Genomic DNA, 24,658 nt, shown 5'->3' with positions numbered 1-24,658 from the left:
GGATCAGCGGCGATGTCCATGTTCTTTGTACGAAGGAGCAGCGCACAGAGGCCATTTCCCCGCAATATGCAATCCGCAAACCTTGGGCGTTGCTTTCTCTGGCATAGTACGAGTACGATGGTCATGGTCGCCGTCATCAGCCTTGGATCGTTGTGGATTTCTCTATGAAAAAGTTCTTCCCTCCGCACATCATTCGGGCGCCCTTCGTTCATTACCTAAGGACAACTACGGTGCCAATGCACTAAAGCCATCACGCTCTATATTTTTCCTCGGCTGTCACTATGTCAAGGTTTGCTTATATATGTCCGCTGACTTGTCCGGCTCGCCCTCACCTCAAGTTGACTCCTCCCTCCATTTACCTGCAGAGATTGCTCATTGTGGCATTCCACCATCATAGAATGGTGGAAAAATGGCGACCAGTTCTGCTATAGGGTCTAGAGCATCTCAATGCGCCGAGGCTCAGATTGAGCCCGCCTCAGAACAGACAGTCGACGTCGAGGAATCCTCTATCAATTTGCCAAAGCTTGATGACTCACCTCCGGATGGGGGATATGGATGGGTCTGCGTCGCGTGTAATGTCTTCATCAATGGTTAGTAATTGTGATGAGTACCTCTGAGTACTTCAACGAGCTCCTTCACCAAGAAACTAACCTCAATATTTTAGCACACACATGGGGGATAAATTCGACCTATGGCGTCTTCTTGTCGTACTATCTCAACAACGATTACTTCCCAAACACTTCGGCCCTGACATATGCCTTTATCGGTGGCCTGTCAATCTCTCAATGCATGCTGGTCGCGCCATTAGCGACCCATATCATTCACTTGTACGGCACCAAAGTATGCCTTCATCTTGGTGTCGTCTTGGAAACCGTCTCCCTGATCGGTGCCAGCTTTGCCCGCCAGAAGTACCAAATCCTCCTGGCTCAGGGTATCTGTTTTGGCTGGGGAATGGGTTTCTTATTTGTGGGGACGGTCAATATCATCCCACAATGGTTCAGCAAGAAAAGGAGTGTGGCCAACTCAATCGCCGCCGCAGGCTCGGGTCTTGGGGGCCTGATGTACAGTCTGGTGACCCAGCGTATTATTGATACGATGGGGTTGGCTTGGGCCTTTCGGATCCTTGGTATCATATGTTTTGCAGTCAACCTGACAGCCGCCAACCTTCTGCGTGATCGGAACAAACAGACAGGGGCAAGACATGCTGCACTGGATCTGAAAATCCTCCGTCGCCCGGAATTCATGTTTGTGCAGCTGTGGACGTGGTTCTCGCAGCTCGGATACACTATCCTGCTGTTCTCCCTTCCAGCATATGCCCGCGCCATAGGTTTGAGTGCCCAACAGGGGTCCATCGTCGGAGCGGTCTTGAATCTAGGACAGATGATAGGACGACCATTCATCGGTCTGAGCTCTGACCGCTGGGGTCGCCTGAACCTCGCCACTTTCCTCTCTCTATTGGGTGGCTTACTGTGTATCGTCTTCTGGATTCCGGCAGAAGTTGCCCCAGCGCCGATGGGCCTGCTCTGCTTCTTCGCTATCGTTGGTGGCACCGTGGCTGGCGTATTTTGGACAACGATCGGTCCTGTAGCCGCCGAGGTACTCGGACTTCAAGACCTTCCTGCGGGACTCAGCCTTACGTGGGTCTTGATGGCGCCAGCCACAACATTTGCTGAGCCAATAGCACTAGAACTACGGCGTGAACACGCTCACAGCTGGATATACCTTCCGCCTCAGGTATTTACAGCAGTCATGTACCTTGCCTCAGGCCTGAGTCTTTGGGTGGTACGGGGTTGGAAGGTGGGTCAGCTGCAGTGGCAGGCAACGAAGGACAGAGAAGATGCAATGGCTGCCCAGCGGGCGAGAACTTTGTTAGAGAAGCCAGCAGCGACAGCAGATGGCCAGGGTCCGGACTCACAAGGCTCAAATACTGCAACACAAGATGTGGCTGAGACAGGTGACATCGTGACGAAGGAAGATATATGGCGTCTTCATATCTTGCTGAGGAATATGGTCGTGTGGAAAGTAGTATAATATTCCACCAAATCTTGGAGATACAATTCACCGATTCAGACTATCAAAAAGTGTGAGGACTTGTACTGTAGATTCACTGCCGGGGAGTTCCGTCATGTAAGCACTGTTAAATCCGACGTCATCGCCCTGTGATTATTTCGTCCTGAAATATGAACACTTCCATGTACTCCTTCTACAACGTTGATTGCGTACTTCCTCAAAGCACAGCGCCCTTGAAGTAAGCTTTATTGCAGTATCATGGAGACTGCGGTACACAAGCCGCTGATAAGACGTTGTGTGATCAAATACCAGCAAAAAAAAGGGAAGTCATGGCTGTGGCTCTGGATTTGGCTCTGGAACCACAACCCCTAAGGTGAGACGCTAGCTATAGTCCTGCTTGTTCGCGGACGGCCAAAGAAAGATAAGTCCTCTTCAAGTATACCATGGTCGTGACTTACCTAGTGTCTACAAACTCTGGTTCACCCTTACCCGAGTGGAGCCTCATGAACCACAGCAGGTCCTTACGAAAGAGGTCCTCATCAAAGAGGTCCTCACCAAGATTGCCATTGCCTATATAAGGGCACCATGGCCCTTCGGTGTTGCTGAACTAACCATTACAGCTCTTCATTCAGATCACTCACATAAACGTTCCCTCATCACGCAAGACAAAAATGGCATCTTTGTTCGCAGCACTCGCCATGATCTGGCTCCTGGTCGTCCCTAAGCTTTCAGCGGCGGCCCCCATCAAAACACTTTCAGCAGAACGCATCGACGGACGTTCCACTGTTGCCTTGAATGCCGCCGACTGGCGCCAAAGATCTATCTACCAAGTTGTCACAGATCGCTTTGCTCTGGACGACGGGTCAACTCCTTCCTGTGGGATCCGAGACTATTGTGGAGGTACATGGAAAGGAATCGAAAATCATCTCGATTACATCGCTGGGATGGGGTTTGATGCCATTTGGATAAGTCCAGTCATTCACAATCTTGAGGAGAACACCACCTGGGGCTATAGCTACCACGGATACTGGGGCGATGATCCCTTCAGATTGAACGACCACTTCGGAACTGCGGATGACTTGCGGAGCCTTTCAAACGCAATTCACGACCGTGATATGTTGCTGATGGTCGATGTCGTGGTCAATCATCTGGCACTAAATCAAGAGTCTGAGGCTACCGACAACAGCCATCTTCCTGAGCCGTTTAACCAATCAACTGCATTCCATCCGAAGTGTCCCATCAACTACGAAGATCAAAGTTCCATCCAGGACTGTTGGCTAGTAGACTCTCAACCACCGCTACTGGCAGATGTGAACACAGAAAACCCAGACGTCTTTGATGCACTGGTTGAATGCGTGGTCGAGCTTGTTCAGGACTATTCGATCGACGGAATCCGTCTTGATACCGCAAGGCACGTGCCTCAACGTTATCTGACACAGTTCCAGGAAGCAGTGAAAGTCTTCGTGACTGGCGAAGTTTTGGACGGCGGGGTCGAATACGTCTCCCAATATCAAGGCTCTTTGAGCAGTGTCCTCAACTATCCGCTCTATTTCACCACCACCGACGTGTTCACTGGAAAGGCCACATTCAACAACCTGGTAACGACGATCAACAACGAACGAGCTTTGTTTGACGATTCTACCCTCCTCACCAATTTTCTAGACAATCATGATCAACCACGTTTTGCAAGCCTGACTGGGAACAACATCACACTGGACATCAATGCTGCAACATTCGTGATGTTGACGACGGGTATCCCCATCATATACTATGGGTTCGAACAACGCCTGGAAGGAGCGGCCGACCCCGACAACAGGAAGCCACTCTGGTCAGCTGGGTATGATACCAACACACCGCTTTATCAGTTGCTTTCGAGGCTCAACACGATCAGAACGTTGGCAAGGTCCTATGACGCGTCGATGCCCTTCAACAATTTCAGTAAGGCCCTGGCGGTCTCTGATACACAACTGGCGTGGCAACACGGCCCGTTGATTGCGGTCGTGACGAACGCCGACAGCCAAGCACCCATCTTTACGAGGGCGGACGACAGCGCCATGTCTGGGATTAGGCTGGGCCCGCCGGATTATCCTGCTGGAGTCCATCTGTTCGACATGATAGGTTGCACATTGACGGTGACAACAGGCGCCGGAGGCAGTTTTGCTGTGCCAAAGAATTCAGGTCCGCATGTCTTTGCACCTAAGGAGCTTGCTGCAAAGCTATGTCCAGACATATAGAGGGAGCTCTTTGTGCAATTTACGAGGCTCTTGACGTTGGGTATCCAGAATGTGGGGATGTGGTCAAAATCCCTGAGGTTGTAATAAAACGAGGTCCAGATCACTAAAGAGGACAAGCCCGCAAGGCCTAGACAACAAGCCGCGATGGGTCGTGGAGGGCTTGTGGAATAAGCGAGCATTGGCCATTTTAGGGGTCAAGGAGTCCATGTTAGGAAATGGGAACGGGCGCCACTATTGGAGCTTAACTTAGAAACTTTCCCAAAACAACGGGTGCCGTCAGTCGTCGTCACCTCCGCAATTGCTTTGGTGGCTTGAGTCCAGATCTGTCTTTTTTTTCGCAGAAAGCACCGGTTACAGATCACGGCTTGAGTTGATCACACATAACAAGAAGCAACACGGGCGTTTGTGGGCGGGCTTTGGAGCTCTGATCAATATTGATCGGACGGCGGACACCATGAACGAAGATCGTTGGTTTATGGTTCATGTGGATGGAAAGTTAGAGACGTCAAGGCCCTCAGCCTCAGTCCCTGACCCGGGCACGAGCCTACGAAGGCGTCATCATTGCAGTTGCTACAGATGTGCTTTGCTGTTGAATTCTATATCTCTAAGCCTGTTCCTGCATCTGTCATGTTCTCTCTTGCTCATTAGTTCGTACGATACCAAGTCGTCCCAGTCCAGCCACTTGATTTTTCCAACATTTTGAGGTTGTGAGGCCGCGCAAGCTCGAACGGTTGTTGGACAACGGAACATCGGACAAGACAAGGGGCTTAGACACCGACCGTGGATTTCGCCATCACCAACCTATCATACCCCGCGATTTCGCAATACCCGGGGGTCTCGAAGCAAGAATAGCGTACGACGACGTCAATAAGCCGACCAACACTGCAAGGAAGCCAGCACCGAGAGTACCTTGTGATATATCATGGCCGGATATCTTCTCGGTTTCATCTTGTAGGTCGAAACCCTTGTGCAGCGAGGCAGACGATAAGTTATGATCAAACAACTGATTCAGCTGGTGATATTTAGCGCGAGCACGGGAACGGGTACTTGCAGCAGTGATGACGACTTTTTCAACGAGCCTTCGGTTCTAAGGCCGCAAAGGATGACTGCCTCTGCCACCGCCATCACCAAATATAGCACATTGGATCTGGTAGCAGCACCATCACCGTCAACATCGTCGAGTGAATACCAGGTTATTGCTAGAGGTTCCGCTGGTGCTGGAATGCACTATGCAGCGCGGAGTGCTTGATTTATGGTGCCGGGGGATTTGAATATGGGCATGGGTGCGAGTTCGGCCATGGGCACATATGGACGGCGCCGTTCGCATCGAAACTGATCACCTTGTGCAAAACCCAGGTTAAGGAGCAGAAATGCCTGGTGCACGCATACGCGAACAGGAGAGAATCGTATTGCAAGGCCCTCCATGTTCCAACTGTGCCTGACGTAGCCATGGGTTTACGATTTGAAACCAAGAGGCCGCCTTTCGAACGACTTCATTTGGGATATGAACGACGGGCAACCCTGCATCAGATCATAGGTTGGCGGGAGACGTTTAGGCGCCAGTGACAAGCAGGATCGTTCGGACTGGTGATCGACAAAATACTCAAGTGTACAACCTTCGATGATGCCGAGCTAGGCATTTGCCTGGTGGACAGGATGATTACGATGACATGAGATACGAATTGATGAGGATGGAGGACGAGATATGGAACGACGAATCAAGGCTGGATCATGAACCTTCGGAGTTTGCAGAGACTGTGCCCCATGAGGACCGGCGGACGGTGCATAACTTGTATCATATATTTGCATTCTGTCATTCTCAGCTTACAAGTACAACGCTTGTGGGCTTGCACAATTCCATTGGGAAGTAACAGAATGGTCCAACAGGCCCATTGTCTTCATGATCACATTGCGACCACAAACCAAAGACTCCACCTGATCTCACACCGCCAGGTTGCACACCTTCCAACTGCCACTGATCATGACCAGAATACGATATAATGAACCGCCATCTCACTTCTCTTCCGCCCGGGACGAGGCTCGCAGTCCCTCGTACACCAATGACAGGTCTGTGCATGCCGGCGTGTGCTCGTGATAGGCCCGAGAAGTACAGCACAGGCAGATCATGGGATACAGGTAGCAGGGTCTGTAGTCTTGGATCTGAGGACAGGCTGTCGTCGAGCTTCAGCTCCAGCTTCATCAAATCGCCGCATGCTTCGGGCTCGTCATCCAAGGTCGGTCGCGCACCGAGTTGCTCGTCCCAGGTGTTAAAGGCGTAGAGGTCGGCGTAGTCGAGAAATGAATATGTCCCTAGCCAGGAGCCCGAGACCCGTGCCCAGTCAGCCGGCACGGTTGGATCCTGTAAGGTGCGGTGAGGAATGGAGAAACAGAAACCTTGAGGCATCGATATGTGACCTTCGACACACATGGCGAAGTTGCGTGCGATGACACTATGCACACCTTCGAGGAGACTCCAGTCTACTTGGCCGGTACCGTCACGTTTGAAAGGACCATAGTCGTTGTCTGGTCCGCTGAGACCCCAGTCGTAGACTTTACGCCGGGCGGCGCCGCGAGCTTTGTGTTCGATTCGTTCGCGCACGGTCAGACCGAACATGACGTGCAGCCTCGAAGCGGCTTCTGGTCGATTTCTTTCGTTCTCGATCCATGTCATGGATCGTGTCACGGGTCGGCGCGGCGAGTTCCATGGGTTGCCGTCGGATCCTGCATATCTCATGTAGCCGAGTGTGCCGCAGTCGTGGATGAGGTTCTCGAGACCTGCTCGGAATTGATCTGTGTCTGCGAGGATCTGCATGTTGAGCGACAGGTATCTGTCGTCTTCGAGGGGAGTTCTGCCATTGGCAATGTCCCGAGCTGTGGGGGTGAATTTGGCGGTGTCGATGATATTCAGCAGGGCGTCGAGATGTGCCTCAGCACGAGAATTCTCGTCTGCTGCTACCCATTTTGATCGAATGGCTCGTAGAGCTGACAGTCTTCGCACGAGTTCTTCGTGCCAATACCAGTCAGTGATCTTGGAGATATGAGTGGTTGATCCAGGCATCAGCCACCAAGCGTCTTTTGGGTCGTCGAAAATATGTAGAAACGCTGATCTCCAGAGGATTTGGTTGCTGGGATTGATGAAGTGGTGGGCATCTTTACATGTTTGTCCGAATTGAACTATGTCTTGAGGATGGAGAAAGGAGAGGATATTGCTTAGGAGTTCTTGGGGCAGGTTGAGGATGTCCATATTGGTAATGACACGAAGGTCGGTGATTGCTGCTGGCAGTTGTGCGACAGATCTCCTGGGATGCCAGACTCAGAGATAGTAGAACAAAGAGAGAAGAAGAGTGATGATGGAATATGAAGCTGAAGCAGAATAGATCATCAGTGCTATCTACTGTAAGTCTTCAGATAAATGTACCCCGCCTCTCCAGATTCGTACCGGAGATAAGCCTTGGGGATGATGTCTGTAGTGTTTTGAAGACGGCACATTCTGGTGACTCAATCATCCCGCGAAATATACCAGAATTGTAAACGCTCTGATGAGATGTCCTTTGTTCGACGTCGGAATGCTACACAGACCTTGAAGATCGTCTCGAAGAATGTAAGTTTGGATTCACTGATTGAGGCGCAGTCCGGGTGTACTTGGAAGTCAGAGCACTTTTTGTTCGGCCCCCACAGATCTGAGGAGCCAAGTTGTGTCCATCCTCAATTCGACTTCGCTGCCTCGCAATCTCACCCAATTAACCGCTGGCACAGCCGCACTGCAGACCAACAGCCGCTGATGCTTGATATGCCTTGCTCCTGCCCTCACATGAGGAGATATTGCCAGTCTCGAAGCATCTCCTGATTTTCGCAGCCTGTATCTTCCTGCACACCACTGGGCCTCTTGTTGACAGACCGCGAACGCGAGTTGGTTTGAAGAGCAATCAGCGAGATGCCGCTCAAGAACTTGCTAAAGAAGAAGGAGAAGATTGAGGATGATACACCGTTAGCATCTCCACTACCACAAGCCAATGAGTTCACCTTCGTCCGCACAGACACGCACACAGAAGAGTACATCAGGCCTCCTGCATTCGACGACGAGCGAGACGTCACTGCTGCCGAACCAAAGACACCAGAGAGGAGATCTTTTGGACGCTTTCGCAAGAGCTTAAGCCGTAGCCCCGAACCCTCGGATACTTCGTCGCCAGAGAAGGAAAAGAAAGAACATAGAAAACTGTCTGAGCGTCTGCACCTCAAGCGAGATCGTGCCGATAGTACCAGCTCGGTCAACCTGCCGTCAGATCTTCCTGCCATTGAAGATACCTTCACGGCTTCGAGTGATCGCCAGGAGGCGGAAGCAAAATGGGAAGAACGTGCTACCATCCTGGCCAGCAAAAGCCCCGTCATACCTGCCACTGCGCCGATAGGAGAGATGGAGAACCTCGGCTTGGACTCTAGAGGTCAATCACCTAGTCGACCACGAAGTATCAACGACCCAAAAAGTGACATTGACATTCAAAAGGCAATTCAACTGCATGAATCTGGTGATCTTGAGCAGGCAACAGTGATGTTCGGGCAACTGGCGGAGTCTGGCAATGTCCTATCCCAGGTACTTTTCGGCCTATCTCTACGCCATGGCTGGGGCTGTCAGCCGGACCCCACAAGAGCGGTAACCTATCTGTCAGCTGCTGCATCCAACTCTGCCACAATCGAGTCAGACGCTCTAAAGGCAGGCATGAAGAAAGGAGGCGCTGCGAAAGGTGAACTTGTCCTGGCGATATTTGAACTGGCAAACTGCTTCCGGCACGGATGGGGAGTTCCTGTTGACAAAGTTGCCGCAAGACAATACTATGAGACAGCGGCGAATCTAGGAGATACCGATGCCATGAATGAGGCAGCTTGGTGCTACCTCGAAGGATTTGGGGGCAAGAAAGACAAGGTGAGTGCCCTCGTGTTTTCCACACCTTGAGTCGACATGTGCTCGGACAACTCTATCAATCTTTCCGCACGTGATGCATGACCGCAGCAAGCCAGCTGAGTCTCATCGACCCGTGGGACTGTGAAAGACATGGTGCACCTCAATCCGGCCGCCCGTGTTCCCAGACTTGGATGTCATCAATCCGGGCGCTGATACCACTGGACTTGATATGGCCCCCAAAATACACAAAACATCCAAATACAGCACGCTCTCTATCGCTGCATCACTTTGGGCAGCAATGCAGAAAGCATTCCTCCATTCAGAGGCCATGGTTGTGGCCGCATGGCCTTGTACCTTGCATTAGCCCCAAGTCATGTTGCTGTTGCGAATCACACAACACCTTCGGTTCGGAGAAATGGCCTGTCACTGACACATGGATCTCGCAATCTAGTTTAAAGCGGCACAACTGCTCAGATTGGCGGAAAACAATGGCGCAAAAACACTGGGGAATTCTTGGTGAGTTTTGCCTATCGCGGTTTGAGAAGTATAGTCTCATGGCCTGCCCTGTTTCTCGTATCCTCCCCCTCCCTCGCAAACCGCAGCAGCCTATCCCCTTGTGGAATTTTGTCACATTCGCCTTTCTTCTTTTCAGCTCAATCCGGCCGAAATATGGCGGTGTCGAGAAGTCGTTCGCCAAGGTCCGCCTGATTCGTTGATAAAGTGGGAGACAATACGCGACCTTTGTGCGGCCAGATCCACCACACCCACACCACTCGCTCACCCAGTCGTCAGCTCCCTGGTGGCTGGGTCATGGTCGTGGTTTACGAGGCGCAGGAAGTATAATGATCATGCCGTGTTAGATGTTGGGTGTTTGTTTCATCATCGTGCCTGACTGAGTGTTGATGCGTGCCTGTCTGCTGACTTCTTTTGTGATCATCAGGATTTGGAAGGAGAAATACGACCCACCGAAATGAGGCCGACATGTCGACACTGCTCGATGGCCAGGGGCAAGGCGATAGTCCCCGATGCGCCGCATCGTCCGGGCTGCCTCGAAACTGGTTAACCATCGGTTCTCACTCAAGCAGACCTCTCCAGGCCTTATCTTCGTCCAGGCAACAGGAGTCTGAGCGAGGGACGAAACACCAATGGCTACAGCAGTGAACCGTCCTTTATGCGTTGCATTGCACCATGCATGCCGCGAAGTCATCTGATATGAGTGGACAGTGATGTCCATGCAACCAAAAGCTATGGACAGGACCGAAACTGGTTGTTTCGCCGCTGCCCATCACCCTACCCACGGGATGATCATGGTCAGATGGAGGCCTTGGTGCCTGCATGATGCACAACGGACGCTTTTCACTAGCTGCTACATCCATCGCTAGCACTAGGGCACGGCCATCATCGTGCTCCTAGACATCCTGTGTCCGGCTGGTCGGTCTCCTACCCCCTTTGACTTTGACTGGCAACTCCATGACAGTCATGGTCTATTTGGCCGTGTTTTGGGTTGATCACGTCGATCCGGGTCTCCGGTGAGGTCAATCCTGCTCGAGAACCGGCTCGATCCAGGCTTTCTTGTCTATTTAGTGACCGCATGACGTGCCAAGCCGTCCGCTCATGCAGTCGGCATTAGTGTTACTATACTCCGTACTGGCTATATGGATGCGGAACGCTGGTGGACACGGTTGGAATGCAGATGGCTAGGAACAGTCACAGAAAATCACATCATGGTTCTTGCTCATTTGTTCATTTAATTCATTATGATCATTAGTCTCGTCTCATATCATCGTTGCTCTGCCTATCATTTCCAGAGTCATTGGTCATAGCTCGTAGCCCATATGTCCTCGAGCGGTGTCGGGATCGGCATGGATCGCTCGCTCGCTCGTTCGTCTTTTCTGTTCGGGGCCGCATGTGTCATAAAACCGTCGTTGATCTGCTATTTTTCATGGAAGACGTGTGTCTGTCGAACTGTGAATGTGTATCTGCCTTGCCCATCTCCCACTGTTTCTCTGTACTGTGCGTTCACAGGGTCATCAACATCCTGAATCTGCTGGTGTCCTATAGTCCAGACCATCCCATTTCCTCATCCTCTGGATGCCTCTCCCTATCCCTGAGTACATCAACAATTCCGGAAAATGTGCTAGAACCCCCCTAAGCACCATCGGTCAATGAAATAGATCCATTGGAAATCCGTACTTCGTAAATCTCGAGTCGTTACAAAACAAATTGTCATCATATCAATCATTCAAACCGAAAACAAGAAGCAAGGAAAATGTGCCCTGAAGCTTGTTGGTCTTGTACTGGTCATGTGCGTGTGGTTCGTCAGGTTTGTGGGGCGTATGCCGCAGAATTGTCGACAGATCATAGTAAAACAAAAGAAAGGCTTGTTGAATAGGGTTATCGTTGAGGATTCGTCGTCCTTCGCAATAAGGTGGGGATTTCATTCGACCCGAGCAATCATCTCCCTGAAGTCACGCAGGACTTTTTCGGGAACTCGGTCAAGCAGCACACTCCTTTCTCTGGCCTTGCTGCTCATCCCGTTCATCTTGTCAAGTCCATCCCGTTCAGCTTGCATGCTTGCAAACAACTGCTGTAACCGGGTGGGTTTCACCTCGACGACCTCGTCATCGTCGTCGTCGTCAAACATGCCGTCAGGGTTAACAATGTGATTGTAGGAGGCGGCTGAGAGGGAGAATGCTGCTGCGGCTTCTTGCTCGCGTGATGGCGTTGTGAGCGAGGTATGCAGACTGTCCAGCGCTGTGCTCGAAACTCGGGGCGCTCCTCGTGCCTTCTCCGCACTAGGAACGAAATGCTGAAAGTTGCTGTGGTCTGAAGAGGTGGCTTGTCGGCTAGGCAGGATCTCATGTGCGCCCTCGGGACCGGTCGCCAGCACGGCATTCAGAACATTGCCTGCCTCGGCGCGATACTCGTCAGATAGGGCGGGCATGTTTGACGTGATGACGGCAGCGGAAGGTGCTGACTTGGCCGCCTGTGAGCCCGTGTTTGAGACGATGAATGCGCCAGCGAGCAAGCACATATAGAAAGTATTCCAGCTAAACCCAGCATCATCCTTGCCATCTACGGACGAGGTATTTGGCATTGAGGACTGCTGTGAAGACGCGGTGGGCCTTGGAGTGGCTTGCCTCTGAAGAGAGTCAGGTTCTTCCATTTTTAGGTCCTCGCTGTTGATCAAGCTGAACTCGTCCTCCCAGGTATCATCCAGATCAAGTGCTCGGAATCCAGCAAAGTCGGTCGAGAAAGTGTCCGAGGTGTTGGTCGAGTACGTTCGAGCAAGCTGTTGCCTTTCCAGGTCTCGTATTGTGTCCTTCAACACATTGTTTTGCCGTCGAAGTTCGGCCGTCTCGAGGGTCTTGGTTCGAATGGCTTCATCCCGATCGTACTGCAGCTGCTGGACGAACTGTTCGTATTGTTGACGCTGGTGCATCCACTGCTCTCTTTCATGGTTGATTGTGGTTTCAAGCTGAGTTAGACTCTCTTCCATTTCGACCTTCTGGTTGTCCATGAGTTTCTTTTCTTCCTCCAAGCGTTCCGTGTGGTTCTTCTTGCGCTGGCGGGAGTCCAGCCTGCATGGGTATGAATGAGCTTTCATCAAAAATGGAGTTTTGAAGTACTTACGCTGCTTGCCGATTGCGAAGAAGACGCTTCTGTTGTTTAAGCTCTCTCTTCTCTTCCTCATTCGTGGACTGCATGATGAGTCTGTCGATGTTGTCTAGATTTCTCTCTTTGGGTATCTCGAACTTGGCATTCTTCTTCCGAATGCCATCCGATCTCAGAACAAGACCAGATGCAGGACCCCTGTACCTACGCCTCATTCCGTGGTCGGTCTCGGCGGCATCTGATGAGGTCGTCGAAGCCCATCCACCTTGACTTGACTGCGGCGACATGGAGACTGCCGAAAGAGGGTCCTGCTGTGCATAGCTGGGGAAAGTGACAGGACCACCCTCATATTGGACGTGCTGGGCGAAGGGCTCATTCACTGTGGCGAAGAATGGTGTCGGTGTATTGGTCTCGGAGCGGGCAGAGAGTGGCCAGGATGGAGGATGGGCGAATCCGGAACCGTAATTTGTCGGATTGGCTTGACCGAAGTATTGGGTATTGAGGCCGGATAGAGGAATGGAGGACTGTGAGTGGTGACGAGCAGGAGGCAATACACCATGGGGCCGCTCATTCCAGACATGTGTCGCGGTAGAGTAATCCCGCTCCATTTTGGCCATTGAGGGACGTTGACTTTCGTTGGAATCGGCAGCTGTCATGTCGGTGGGAGTGGAGGCATCGAGAACTCTGTCGTCGAGGACTGAGGCATCATCTTCGGTAAGGGCAGGTTTGACATCTTCAGGCCAGTGAGGTTGTCCGTAGACGTAAAATCCCTGCTGAGAGAATTGCAATGCCATGAGGGAAGAATACTTCGGCAAAGCCGCGACTGCTTTTTGTTGTGCGCCGGAGGTTGGTAAAGTAGCGGTGAAGGAAGGTGGGGTTGATGGAGGTGGTTGACTTTTCCGCGAAAATTGTTGAACCTTTTAATCGACGATGACAAGGAAAGAAGAAGGAACAGACATAATGATCTTAATGATCAGAAAGTAGCAGTAAGAGGGCATAAGCATATGGGTCTGAATATCAAAGAGCAGGCGAGGAGGGGGAAGGAGCTGGGTTATTGTAGTTATCGTAAGAAGCCGAGCGGGTGGTTTCGATACCAATACCGTACCGGCAAAATGTGACGAAGATGGCCAAGAACAAGAAACAAAAGGAGCCTCAACAGGGACATGCAAGGACTCCGTTTGCCGACCGGCGGACGGGTCTCGAACTGCAACGATGTTGAGAGGAGGAAGAGGAGGAGAGGAGTGGGAAAAGGTCGCCCGAGGGGGGAAGTCCTGCAGGTGGAGAGAGGGCAGAACGAAGCCTGATTGACCGAGTTGTAGAGCCTGCGACCCTCTGACCCAGAGGACTGCAAACCCAAGGAGGAGCGAGGAAAAGCAGCAGGAGGAGAGGAAAGATAGAGGCCGCAGTCGGAAAGGCCCCCATTGATGGTGGTTGGTAGGCGGAAGAGTGGCCATGGTGGGATTGGATGCTCTGTCGTTATTCTGGGGACCAAATGGACTTCGACTGACCTTTCTTCTCCGAAACTGCATTGATGAATGAGAAGAGCCGTGGCTTCGGGCAGTTCTGCAGCAGTGGGCGCAAAGTTTGCTTGCTCCCAGCCAGATCATTAGTGGCTGTCAATGACTCTCCAAGCGGTCGTCTCTTATGCGACCTGCTCCTTAGCGGCCTGCAGCATCTTTCTTGGCCAGACAAACCACATTGCCATAGTCAGGCGCGATGCACTCTAGCAGTCACACTTTCCTCGATGCTCGTCAGAGATCGATAGACTTGAGCAACGGCTACGCGTGCTCATGTGGATCCTGTTGCGGGATGATTTCAGGCACGAGAACAAGGTCAGGTCAGAGGACGCGTTGAGACGAGACCAAGTGACCTGGGGCCATGCAGAGTGATTGATATCATGGTCGAACTCCAATCGCAGCCTGCAGGTCTCGTCAGGATGTAGAGCCGAATAACTGATGTCGTTATGATGAAGTTGAAAAGGAGAAACAAAACAACGACTATTCTTACTCTTTAGGCTCGGCTCGGGCCTCTCGAGCCTGCCCTAGTTTTTCCTTTTGCGCACGACCTCCATCATGATTGTGGCTTACAGGCCTGTTTTGACAGACGTCTTGCCTGGAACTAGCTAAGATCCTCACCGTACCTCGCCTAATGATCTTGATGTCCTTGTTTCAGGATACCTCATGAATCGCAGAATCTAAGAATACGTTGTCTTCACCGCCATGTCTTATCCATGACTCAGTATCCTTGATTTCATGTTTTTGATACACTTGCAGCCACTCAACAGTCCATGCATTCCAGGGCGGGCAGTGTGTCGGTATTGAGGAATTCTCAGCGGCGAACCTGGTGATACGATCTTCTGATCTAAATCGGGCCAATGGCCCGCATAACATGCTCCTACTGCCCGGTCGCTGCCTACTTTTTGGACCCTTCATGCGTCGTTGGGTATTGTGAGAAGGTGATCTCATGTTTGATGCAGCATCGACTGGCTGTAAGGAACTTTGTGAGCGTACCACAACGTTGGTGAGCAACCCGGGGCGTTGTGAGCTTTGACCGGGCCTCGTGAGAGACTCAAACATCCTGGTTCAGGGCTCCCCACATCCTGGCTTGTGGCTTGCTGGTGGCTTGTTTTGCCCACGCGAACCAAATCCCCCGCCTGCGGTACACATCCCTGCGCCCGAAACATGACGACCTCCTTGCTGCCCAAGGTGAGGCTGTTCACGTGCACCATACGACTGTACTTCATGAACGTCGGCAGCATACTTCACGAGGTCCTGTGGATACACCTACGTTGTCATCAAAGGCATTCGATCGAATGAACCATTGGGACTTTGCATTTGATTCTAGCTAAGCGAAGGGGGAGCATGTGCTCGTACTATCTATCTTCTCGAATCAAAGAAGGACCTATGTTTCGACAGACCGTCGCCGTACCGACCGCCCTTGTCTCTCATCCTGGGTGGTTCAGCACCGTTGTTCCCGTCACCTCCTCGATATGCTCGCACAGTTGGATGGCTTCACTCGAAAACATCGTGTTCCGATTCGCATGTCAGCACGGCTTGGGCAGATAAAGACCCTACAGTGAAATGTAGTCCTGCTGTTGGCTAAAGTCTCCTCGGGAACTCACAAAGTCCGTGCATTCAGCAGCATCTGATACTGCGGGAACCCATTCATCATTGCGTTTGCCGTCCTCGGGTGAACCAACGACGGTCACCGCTGTCGACATGTCGGATTCCGACGACGATGTCATCTGTCTCTTTTGGCTCGCTCGGTCCACGTGAGGCAAGCGACATCGACTCTTGTGGCAATCTCCCGTCTTAGCATAATCGGGACATTCACGCAGATGTCTGCTTGCGCAGCTCATTCCTTGATCACAATAGCCAGTATAAGCAAAACCGGCGCATACAGCCGCGTTAGAGTCAACATTCGCATGGCTGTAGGGACAGTCAGGGCGAGTACACCTTCCTCTGAGATGGAACAAGCACGTTGGGGATCTTTCTGGAGTAACGACGTGGCTGAGGTCGCAGTGTTCTCCGGAGGAGCATTCTTTACGGAGAAGGACAGAAGGACAAAGAGAGAGCTTGTTGTCATCGTGGATGCCGTAGCACTGAGAGCCGGATGGGCAAGAACCTGAGAAAGAGGAATGTTAGCCTGGCAAACGCCTTGTACGTCTCAATGACAAGACGGCAAGATTAGTACCGGTGGAGCTATAGCGGGAACAGAGCTTCTTGTTGACAACGTGTGGACTAAAACATGTTAGTGTTGCTCTGATATGTTGTTGTATGGCTGCGTGGCGACGTTTGACAGACCCAGAATTGTTCTCGTAATTCAATTTGCGAGCGAATCGGACGGAAAGGTGCGAATTTGGAAGTGAGTGATGACCTGCAAAGACTTGAGATTGCACACAAAAGCAGGTTGTTGGTGCATACCATGGCTGGTAGTTTGGCAGGCTCCAAAAGAGGTGCCGATCTCAGCCGGCGCAGGCGCATCGATTGTGGTGTTTGTGCTAAGTGAGAGTTGCGATTGTAATGTCAATGCTTGAAGAGGGTCATCGAGAACAACGAGGTGATTCTCTGCGGTCTGCACCGAGCTCTCGATGTCAGCTGCAATCCACTTGTTGAACTGTTTCTGTGGCGAGGAAAGAGTTTTCAAGACTGTAGACGATGCTCGTTCGAATGTCGCCATGCTTGATGGATCTGGATAAGGGTCGGCTCTTCGTGCATAAGGAACGCGCTGGTGTCGTTTCACAGCAGTTGATTTCATGACGGAAGTGCTGCCTTGATTAGCTTTCTCAGAACCAACCGTATCTGCGGTAGGCGTGGGCCTTGACATGATGATAAGACCGCAAAGGTCGAAGGATAGCACCTCAACTATATGCCTACTAGTCCCTTTGCGGCGTACAGGTAGGAGATATGAAAGAGAGAAAAGAAGAGGAGAGGATGATCGAGGCTCAAGTGGTCACAGCCTCAAGAAGAGACGAGGCTACAACTTCCCCACTGTAACAAAGGAAAGAGGTTGAACCTTAAAAATTCCATATCCAGCAATTTTGCCGACTGGCGCAGTGCTCTGTTGAAGTGCGAAATTGACCTTCATAGACGCATTGAAGGGACAATATCCGTACCGTCTTCTATACCACCATCACCTTGTTTCCCATCTCATCGGGAGCTTATAACCCAAGGGTCATGTATCACACCCAAAGGTGATCTTCTACCTGATATCCTGGGAGCAGCGTTGCTGGGAAACATGCTCCAACCACGAATACCTCTCCGGTCTTTGTGCAGGAAGTGCCAAATTTCCTCGCCAGCTTTCAGCAGGTCCTACGCTCAAGTCATCGATCCAGTTCATCCGAGCAGTTCAGTACTAGACACAGCATACGCAAATCCACCGTTAGCCGAGCCCGAAGATCGAGTAGGCGCGGCCAAGGGTGAGGTGAAGCTCCGTCGGTACACCCCACGAACACCAGGTATCCGTCATCTCATCCGACCATTGAACGACCATATCTGGAAAGGCCGCCCATGGACAGAGCTCACATATCCCAAGAAGGGACATTCAAAAGGAGGCCGAAATAATACAGGACATGTCGTGGTCCGACATCGTGGCGGTGGGCACAAGAGAAGGATACGCACAGTGGACTTCATGCGGCAAAGCGGAGGAAAGCAGCTCGTTGAACGCATTGAACATGATCCGGGCCGGACTGCCCACATCGCGCTGGTGAAGGATCTCGAGTCGGGCAAGAGAAGCTACATACTGGCTGCTGAGGGTCTCCGGGCCGGAGAGACGGTAGAGAGCTTTCGTAGTGGCTTGCCCAAAGAGCTACTGAAGGAAATGGGTGGCCACGTCGATCAAGGTGTGATTGCTTCCAAGACAGCATACAAAGGCAATTGTCTGAAGCTTGGTATGATACCAGTCGGAACGCCAATCTTCAATATTGCCCCTTCAAGAGATTCGATAGGGAAGATATGTCGCAGTGCCGGTACACACGGGATCATCGTCGGAAAAGGTGAAGACACGGTGCAGAAGGAGATGATCAAACTTATTGGAGACAGTGGGGGTATGGAAATGTCGGCCTTGAGTCCGGATCAGCTGAGGAAATTCGAGAAGGCGGCAAACTACGTTACTGTCCGCCTCTCGAGTGGTGAGGTTCGCCTCATCGACAAAGAAGCGGTTGCCACAATTGGCGTCGCGAGCAATGTTAATTTCAAGTATACCTCTTTGGGCAAAGCTGGCCGTTCTCGATGGCTCGGTATTCGACCAACTGTCCGTGGTCTGGCCATGAACGCGTCTGATCATCCTCATGGTGGTGGTCGAGGAAAATCGAAGGGTAACCGTATCCCCATGAGTCCTTGGGGTATTCCGGTATGTCTATCATGGTTCATTTTATCGCAAAAATATGACTAACGTTTATCAGGCAAAATCGGGCTTCAAAACAAGACCGAAGAACAAGATCAATCCTATGGTGGTTACGGCACGACCTAGAAACCAAGGACGGCGGCGGAGAGGTTACGCTTAGGTCAGAAGTTTGTATCAATATCATTCTCACCCTGCTGCTGTGGAAGCACTCATACACTGCGTGCAGATGCAGGACATCTTTCCCTAGCAAACGTTCATCATGCTTTAGGGCATGTTTTGGGGCTGCTCAATTCTCGAATGCCTTGTGCCTGCAATTGGACGATACGCATCGCAGCTCTTCAGCGTCTGACCCCATTTCCTCGTGCTTACGACGTCACCAAAGCATACATACCTGTAGCATCGAGCCAAGACAGGAGGATTTCGGGCAATCCCTGCCTCAACAGCTCGTCGCCCATACAGAACTGGCGTTCTTTCGACCACTTGAATCTCCCACGCTGAGACTCTATCGTCTTTCCCGCCTGTATCGCCAACTGTGTCTCGATCAGGTCTGTCCACAGGTCGCACCCTTGCTGCCAGGTCCGTGGCGTCACGGTCGCTACGTGTTCCTCAAATCCGTCCAGCGTCTGGGCTTTTTCCCATAGGTTGAAGGCACTGCGAGCTGAGCCATATTTCTCGGCAATGGACTCACAGTCTTCGAAAGGGATGAGTTGTCTGGCAGTTCTCTTCAAATAGCTGAGTTGGTCCTGAGCAAACTTTTGCACCTGAGTGACATCCGAGAGCGTAGGTGAAAGGGCGATGTGTTCCTGCAGATGCTCGATCTCGCGTTTCATTTTTTCCAGCCGATACTCGGTCCATTGCTTGTACAGAGTGGGACGATCGCTGTACCATCTCAGGTTGGTGATATAGCTCGAGTCATATTTGCCAGGAACGTCAGCACAGAAAGACGTGATTGTCGATATGCGCTCCATGACGCCCATGCTTCGAGCCGCGAGATGTTCGACTTCACCGCCTTGCAGAACAACACCCCAACCAAGTTTTGGTCCTTCGACCTATTCGAATGTGAGAAAAGTGATCCAACAACGGGGAGGATATTTGTGCTCACCTTCAGTGGTACGCCGTCCCCAGTTCTGATGTAAGTTTCTCCACCAAGCATGCCGTCGGTATCACTCAGCATGATAACGCATACGTAGGGATATGAATCATAACTGCTCAGGTTAGTGCTAGCATTATCTATGTCTTCGGGGCATGCTTACTGCCATGGGATGATGCTCGACCCCTTGAGCGGGTTATAAGCACGATCCTCTTCGGTCAACGGCACCTTTGTGGTCTGCGGCTCGACATTCAATTGAGAGACCATCTCACTGACTGATCCACCTTTTGTTTGGATGTTGGTGTGACCGATTTCGGTGGACATCACGATCTTTAGAGGAACATCAGCTGCGTCAGACAACAGTTGCATTGTGTCGGGGTGACTCCAGAAGTCTCTGATGAACGTCGAGTATGACGCAGCATTTCTGAGAGTCAAGGTTCCTGGAGCTGGACTTCCGCCGCAATGATGAAGAACCTCTTGTGAAAACAACGCGCGTCTGTACGCCCGAACGCCCTCCAACGATAGAATGGGGAATGGCAAGGTAGCTGCAATCTTTGTGCTTGTTGGTGACGGCTGCAAGTTAAGGTCTTCCAAGGTGAACTTCTTCGTCGGAGGTTCACACGCAAGATGAATCTGAGGTGTCTGTCAGCAAGAGAAGGCTTTGTGATTGAAAGCCCAGAGTGCTGACCTTCGGATCGAAGACCTCCTGGACTGTTTCTTCGAGGCGGGAAATCATTTTGTCAAGACGCGATACCAGGGATTAGGAAGTGAGAATGTTAACCCACGAAATGAAGTCTTTTATCTGCGGCAACGTCGTGGGTGCAAGTAACTTTTGACGAAGCAGAAAGACTAGCAATGAAGGGAGGAATGTTAATACCGGCTACTTCCAACAAGCAAGGTTAAGCAGTCATGAAACTGCTTTGTGAGTTACTACATATCTGAAGGCACTGTCTCGAGACGATGGGGCAGGGCAGTTACGGCGCTGGAGGTACGCATGCTTAGTTTCCAAATCTGGTCTCAACTTCCTGACATTCGAGCAGACAAGATGATCTTCTTATCGGACCAGACGATAGCCGTCCCCAGCTGGGGAGGAGCTTGGCCAAGGGCTAGGTTGAAGTCTGATTATATGGAGTTGAAAGTTACGAGTGTCCCGGAAGGCTTCCGACCTCGGCAAGCCATATCTTATTCATGTCTAACCTCTGTTAATGGGGGTAGCGCTATTCCACGAGTGGGAAGCGGCTCCCTGGTTGCGACGCTTTCATCGAGGATCATTGATTTATGCTAACCTTTTCTGCTATAGCTCGATTCTTGATGGCGGACATCGACTACACAATGGCACCTTCACACATTCTCAGCCTGTCAAAAGAGAGCTTTCCATATCATTTTGTCAATACCTTGGCCTCATCATTGTTCCGACTGCAGCGATTACACGTCTTCACTACTGTTCGCCCTCATTAGGGAAGGGAGGTTCAAGTCATGCGAGGTTATACTTTTTCTTAGTCAATGAGAGTCATGAGATGTCTCGTTTTGACGTGACAGCCCATATTGATGGGAGCGTCCTGATGCCATACTGGCAACATTCACACGTGCCACCGACATCGAGGAGTGAATCGAAGAGTGAGTCGAACTGATTTCGAGGTGAGAGATACGATATGACATGGCCCAATGTCCAGGCTTTCTCTTCTCTATGATCTATGGCATGAATCCCATCAATGATTGCTAGTGTACAGAACGCCATGACTGATGGGATCATGCTCGTCCCACTGGAGTGAGCGTCGAGACGCTCCCGATGGTTCTAGATTCCGAAAGATGAGATATGTCTGCTTATGTGGTTCTGAGTTTGCGCACTTGTCCGTACTTATCTTGCACTAGCCCTCCCATTCTTGTCGGTGATCTCCTTCACATATCAATATCAATACCGGAGGCAAATTCACTGGGCTCTTTCTCGTCGAAGTGCTGCACTACCGAACTATTACTCGCGGACAACGTGTTTCACTGCGCCTTTTCTCAACCACCTATTCACTACAATCTACCCAAAATGGCGCCCATCGCACTGTACGAGGAGAACGCTCCTGTGGCACAATCGACCAAGAGCGTCGCCCCAGCTGAACAGAAGGAACTCACTCCTCTAGAGGCCCTGGCGCACCAGGAAAACAGCAAAGCACTCCCTAAGATCCCGACGTTCAGTACCCATGCCGAGAAGCGTCAATGGCAACTTGAGCACATGGCGGGCTGTTTCAGAGTGTGGGCTCGAGAAGGATACGCTGAGGGAATTTCTGGTACGCTTCCTTGCTCTTGCATTTACCATATCTTCTAATCACTTGGGCAGGTCATATCAGTGTACGCGATCCAGAATTCGAAGACCGTTTGTGGATCAATCCCCTCGGAGTCCACTACGGAATGATGAAGGCGAGCGATATGATCTGCATCAACTTCCACACCATGCAGGTTGTGGGAGGCAATACTGTTAGTACCAGAACGATAAAGCAATGTCCAGTTTTCCTGTGTTAACTATCGTTGCAGGAGGTTCCAGCAAATGCTGCCGGCGTCCAGATCCACAGTGCTGCTCACAGACGACGGCCCGACGTCCACGCCGTCTGCCACGCACACTCCATCTACGGCCGAGCATATTCAGCTTTCGGAAAACCACTCGAGATGCTCAACCAGGATGTCTGCAACTTCTACAACGCCCACTCGGTCTACGAAGCCTACGGTGGAGTTGCTCTGTCCGGCGAGGAAGGCGAGAACATTGCGAAGGCATTGGGCAGTGGCAAGGGCTGTATCCTGATGAACCATGGCCTGCTGACGGTCGGAAACACGGTGGATGAAGCTTCGTTCTTGTACATGGTCCTGGAAAGGAGTTGCAAGGCACAACTGCTCATCGAGGCCGCTTGTGCCGGAGGAAGAGTGCAAAAGCGACCAATCGGGGACGAAGAGGCAGCATACAACTTCAAATGGAACAGTGACCCCGAGTCATTGTACTATGAGATGCAAAGTCATCTGAAGTACGAAGAATATCTAGCCGGCAGTGACTACAAGAACTGAGGAACCTGTGAGAGTGCAGATGATCGAAGTGGTGTCCGCATGGTCTCGCAGTCTTGTCAGGGACGGCTCCCGGCTGAGGCTGTGCGGGGATGGTTTTATGTTGTATAGTAAATATGAGAGGACGCAATGCTCCGAAAAGGACACTGATTTTCCAGGGATTTTGACCGAGGATGATATATCCGTGTATACCAATGGAAAAGTTCATGATTTGGAATTGCATGTTGCCCGATAAGGAGCTTACCAGCGAGCTTCAGCGAGGGCAAGATAGTTTGGACGTTAGAGTTGGCCATCAGTCCGGGCTTGAGATTACCGAGATGCAGTCACGCAGAGATCTGCATGACGCCTCGAACTCATTTGCGGGGTTCGCAATCTAGACTTCAGCATCGTCCACATCCCTTGCTAATGTACCACACATGAGTGGTTTCACATAAGCTGTAGGTTTTACTGCATGCTCCGCTGCATGAGGTAAGTCCCCGCGGTGCGACGTGCTCACGCATGCTACAAATATGGCAATCAAGCGACTTCGTGAAGTCGTTCCCAGGTTGGATTCCTCCTGCAACAACGCAAACCTCCTGAGATACAGCAATCATGGCAGCACCTAGCACTGGCATGCCCATTCGCAACCATGCGGAGGACGGGCAGAAAGTCAAAGGCGAAGGCAGGAATTATATCAAATGGGATGACCCGAGCGTGCAGAGCAAGCCAGAAGACGAAGATGAAGACATTCAAGCTGTTGCAGACATGATCAATGAGATCCAGAAGGCACAGTACAACTCTCACAGGCACTGCTATACTGGAACGCACGCTAGAACCCAGGGAATCATCAAAGGCACCCTGAAGACCGAGCCAAATTTACCTCCTCACCTCAAGCAGAGCATGTTTGCGGAAGAAAGAGAATGGCCCGTCATTTGCAGATACAGCAGCGAACCAGGTGACCCTGGCCTCGACGACCGCATTCCCCAGCCACGAGGCTTTGCCATGAAAGTCTTCGATGTCCACGGCGAGTTCTTTGACGCGGGTAAAGATATACCAACGCAAGATATCGAATTCAACTCGACGCCAGCTATTGATTTGGCAACGGCTAAGGTGACGCGAGAGATCATCGAGCTGCGCATCAAATATGGCAACAACCAGTCTGAACTCTACAAGCACCTCGAAGCTAGGAAGGACACAGAGTTGCAAAAGGCCAGAGACACGGTTTACAACACCCATCTCGAATCGACTCGGCAGTATTCCCAAACTGCGTATCGATTTGGTGCCTATGTCATCAAATATTGCTTGGTGCCCAACACTGAGACGCAGAAGAAGCTTTATGAAGAGACGGTAAAACCAGCAGACGGTCCCGACATTCTGCACCGATGGCTGAAGGCTTTCCACGAGGAGCATGATGCCGAATATCTGTTCCAGGTCCAGTTATGTGAGAACCTTGAGGATCAGCCCGTGGAGTATTGTGGTAAAGTATGGGATCCTGAGAAGTATCCATGGCAGACTGTGGCACGTTTGACGGTGCCCAAGCAAGACAGTTTCAACTACGCGCTGAAGAACTTCTGGGAGGATAGACTCAGGGTCGATCCATGGATGGGCTTGAAGACTCTGGAGCCCCTTGGAGGTCCAAACAGGCTGAGAAGAGTGGTCTACCCGCAAAGCAGTGCTCTTAGACGGAAGATGAATGCAACAACAGAGGTCCATATCAAAAGTATGGACGAATTACCTGTCCATTAGGGAGGTGCGAAGGTCATGCAGACGTATATCGAAATGTCAGATTTAATATGAGGTCGAAGACTATTCCAGCTCCTCAATCGACAACAGAATTGGTGTAAGGCTTAACCTCGGCAAGCCGTTCGGGGCACCCGATATTTGCTAGACTAGACTTGATGACCTCATTCAACGACATTCCTTTGCGCCTCTGCTTCAACTTTA

General features: G+C 51.3%; 10 protein-coding genes across 10 annotated transcripts; 6 read left to right on the top strand and 4 right to left on the bottom strand.

Annotated features, from left to right (window-relative positions):
- Positions 1-409: 409 nt before the first annotated feature.
- EDD37DRAFT_672420 (MFS transporter, MCP family, solute carrier family 16, member 7) lies at positions 410-2,158 on the top strand (the record flags this gene model as incomplete). The annotated part of the gene is made up of 2 exons (XM_062819441.1): positions 410-590; positions 665-2,158. 2 exons carry the CDS (start codon positions 410-412, stop codon positions 2,029-2,031), a joined length of 1,548 nt encoding a protein of 515 aa, XP_062676160.1. The 3' UTR covers positions 2,032-2,158.
- Positions 2,159-2,904: 746 nt separating this feature from the next.
- EDD37DRAFT_619095 (alpha-amylase) lies at positions 2,905-4,609 on the top strand. The gene has a single exon (XM_062815844.1). The coding sequence runs from the start codon at positions 2,955-2,957 to the stop codon at positions 4,242-4,244; it is 1,290 nt and encodes a 429-aa protein (XP_062676159.1). The 5' UTR covers positions 2,905-2,954; the 3' UTR covers positions 4,245-4,609.
- A 1,206-nt stretch (positions 4,610-5,815) lies between these two features.
- Positions 5,816-7,901, bottom strand: EDD37DRAFT_97835 (uncharacterized protein). Its single transcript, XM_062820407.1, has one exon. The coding sequence runs from the start codon at positions 7,486-7,488 to the stop codon at positions 6,064-6,066; it is 1,425 nt and encodes a 474-aa protein (XP_062676158.1). The 5' UTR covers positions 7,489-7,901; the 3' UTR covers positions 5,816-6,063.
- On the top strand, positions 7,834-9,815 carry EDD37DRAFT_97928 (uncharacterized protein). The gene is made up of 2 exons (XM_062820410.1): positions 7,834-9,165; positions 9,596-9,815. The coding sequence occupies exons 1-2, from the start codon at positions 8,179-8,181 to the stop codon at positions 9,662-9,664; spliced, it is 1,056 nt and encodes a 351-aa protein (XP_062676157.1). The 5' UTR covers positions 7,834-8,178; the 3' UTR covers positions 9,665-9,815.
- Positions 9,816-11,581: 1,766 nt separating this feature from the next.
- Positions 11,582-13,553, bottom strand: EDD37DRAFT_605124 (uncharacterized protein; the record flags this gene model as incomplete). Its single annotated transcript, XM_062814794.1, has 2 exons — positions 11,582-12,725; positions 12,778-13,553. 2 exons carry the CDS (start codon positions 13,551-13,553, stop codon positions 11,582-11,584), a joined length of 1,920 nt encoding a protein of 639 aa, XP_062676156.1.
- Positions 13,554-15,569: 2,016 nt separating this feature from the next.
- Positions 15,570-17,213, bottom strand: EDD37DRAFT_97775 (uncharacterized protein). Its single transcript, XM_062820406.1, has 4 exons — positions 16,683-17,213; positions 16,563-16,635; positions 16,453-16,499; positions 15,570-16,383 (listed from the first exon to the last, which is right to left on the bottom strand). Exons 1-4 carry the CDS (start codon positions 17,083-17,085, stop codon positions 15,830-15,832), a joined length of 1,077 nt encoding a protein of 358 aa, XP_062676155.1. The 5' UTR covers positions 17,086-17,213; the 3' UTR covers positions 15,570-15,829.
- A 283-nt stretch (positions 17,214-17,496) lies between these two features.
- EDD37DRAFT_655818 (50S ribosomal protein L2) lies at positions 17,497-18,763 on the top strand (the record flags this gene model as incomplete). Its single annotated transcript, XM_062818784.1, has 2 exons — positions 17,497-18,609; positions 18,662-18,763. The coding sequence occupies 2 exons, from the start codon at positions 17,497-17,499 to the stop codon at positions 18,761-18,763; spliced, it is 1,215 nt and encodes a 404-aa protein (XP_062676154.1).
- A 205-nt stretch (positions 18,764-18,968) lies between these two features.
- Positions 18,969-20,429, bottom strand: EDD37DRAFT_645984 (uncharacterized protein; the record flags this gene model as incomplete). Its single annotated transcript, XM_062817689.1, has 4 exons — positions 18,969-19,652; positions 19,706-19,808; positions 19,857-20,326; positions 20,382-20,429. 4 exons carry the CDS (start codon positions 20,427-20,429, stop codon positions 18,969-18,971), a joined length of 1,305 nt encoding a protein of 434 aa, XP_062676153.1.
- Positions 20,430-21,512: 1,083 nt separating this feature from the next.
- Positions 21,513-22,952, top strand: EDD37DRAFT_619067 (putative aldolase). The gene is made up of 3 exons (XM_062815843.1): positions 21,513-21,972; positions 22,023-22,159; positions 22,217-22,952. Exons 1-3 carry the CDS (start codon positions 21,732-21,734, stop codon positions 22,736-22,738), a joined length of 900 nt encoding a protein of 299 aa, XP_062676152.1. The 5' UTR covers positions 21,513-21,731; the 3' UTR covers positions 22,739-22,952.
- Positions 22,877-24,628, top strand: EDD37DRAFT_619063 (catalase-like domain-containing protein). Its single transcript, XM_062815842.1, has one exon. It carries the CDS (start codon positions 23,327-23,329, stop codon positions 24,458-24,460), a length of 1,134 nt encoding a protein of 377 aa, XP_062676151.1. The 5' UTR covers positions 22,877-23,326; the 3' UTR covers positions 24,461-24,628.
- Positions 24,629-24,658: the final 30 nt, after the last annotated feature.

The sequence above is a fragment of the Exophiala viscosa genome, assembly GCF_022695815.1.
Source record: "Exophiala viscosa unplaced genomic scaffold EDD37scaffold_1, whole genome shotgun sequence".
NCBI classification, from domain to species: Eukaryota; Fungi; Ascomycota; class Eurotiomycetes; order Chaetothyriales; family Herpotrichiellaceae; genus Exophiala; species Exophiala viscosa.
Note: the sequence above shows the minus strand (reverse complement) of the source record. Positions and strands in the feature narration are given on the sequence as shown.

Coding starts and splice junctions, on each gene's coding strand:
- EDD37DRAFT_97775 (XM_062820406.1), bottom strand. CDS start 17,085: ATGTCAAGGCCCACGCCTACCGCAGATACGGTTGGTTCTGAGAAAGCT. Junction 16,636..16,682: donor CTGCCAAACTACCAGCCATG/GTATGCACCAAC, acceptor AAGTCTTTGCAG/GTCATCACTCACTTCCAAAT. Junction 16,500..16,562: donor AATTACGAGAACAATTCTGG/GTCTGTCAAACG, acceptor AACATGTTTTAG/TCCACACGTTGTCAACAAGA.
- EDD37DRAFT_619067 (XM_062815843.1), top strand. CDS start 21,732: ATGGCGCCCATCGCACTGTACGAGGAGAACGCTCCTGTGGCACAATCG. Junction 21,973..22,022: donor ATACGCTGAGGGAATTTCTG/GTACGCTTCCTT, acceptor TCACTTGGGCAG/GTCATATCAGTGTACGCGAT. Junction 22,160..22,216: donor AGGTTGTGGGAGGCAATACT/GTTAGTACCAGA, acceptor CTATCGTTGCAG/GAGGTTCCAGCAAATGCTGC.
- EDD37DRAFT_97928 (XM_062820410.1), top strand. CDS start 8,179: ATGCCGCTCAAGAACTTGCTAAAGAAGAAGGAGAAGATTGAGGATGAT. Junction 9,166..9,595: donor TTGGGGGCAAGAAAGACAAG/GTGAGTGCCCTC, acceptor CTCGCAATCTAG/TTTAAAGCGGCACAACTGCT.
- EDD37DRAFT_619063 (XM_062815842.1), top strand. CDS start 23,327: ATGGCAGCACCTAGCACTGGCATGCCCATTCGCAACCATGCGGAGGAC.
- EDD37DRAFT_97835 (XM_062820407.1), bottom strand. CDS start 7,488: ATGGACATCCTCAACCTGCCCCAAGAACTCCTAAGCAATATCCTCTCC.
- EDD37DRAFT_619095 (XM_062815844.1), top strand. CDS start 2,955: ATGGGGTTTGATGCCATTTGGATAAGTCCAGTCATTCACAATCTTGAG.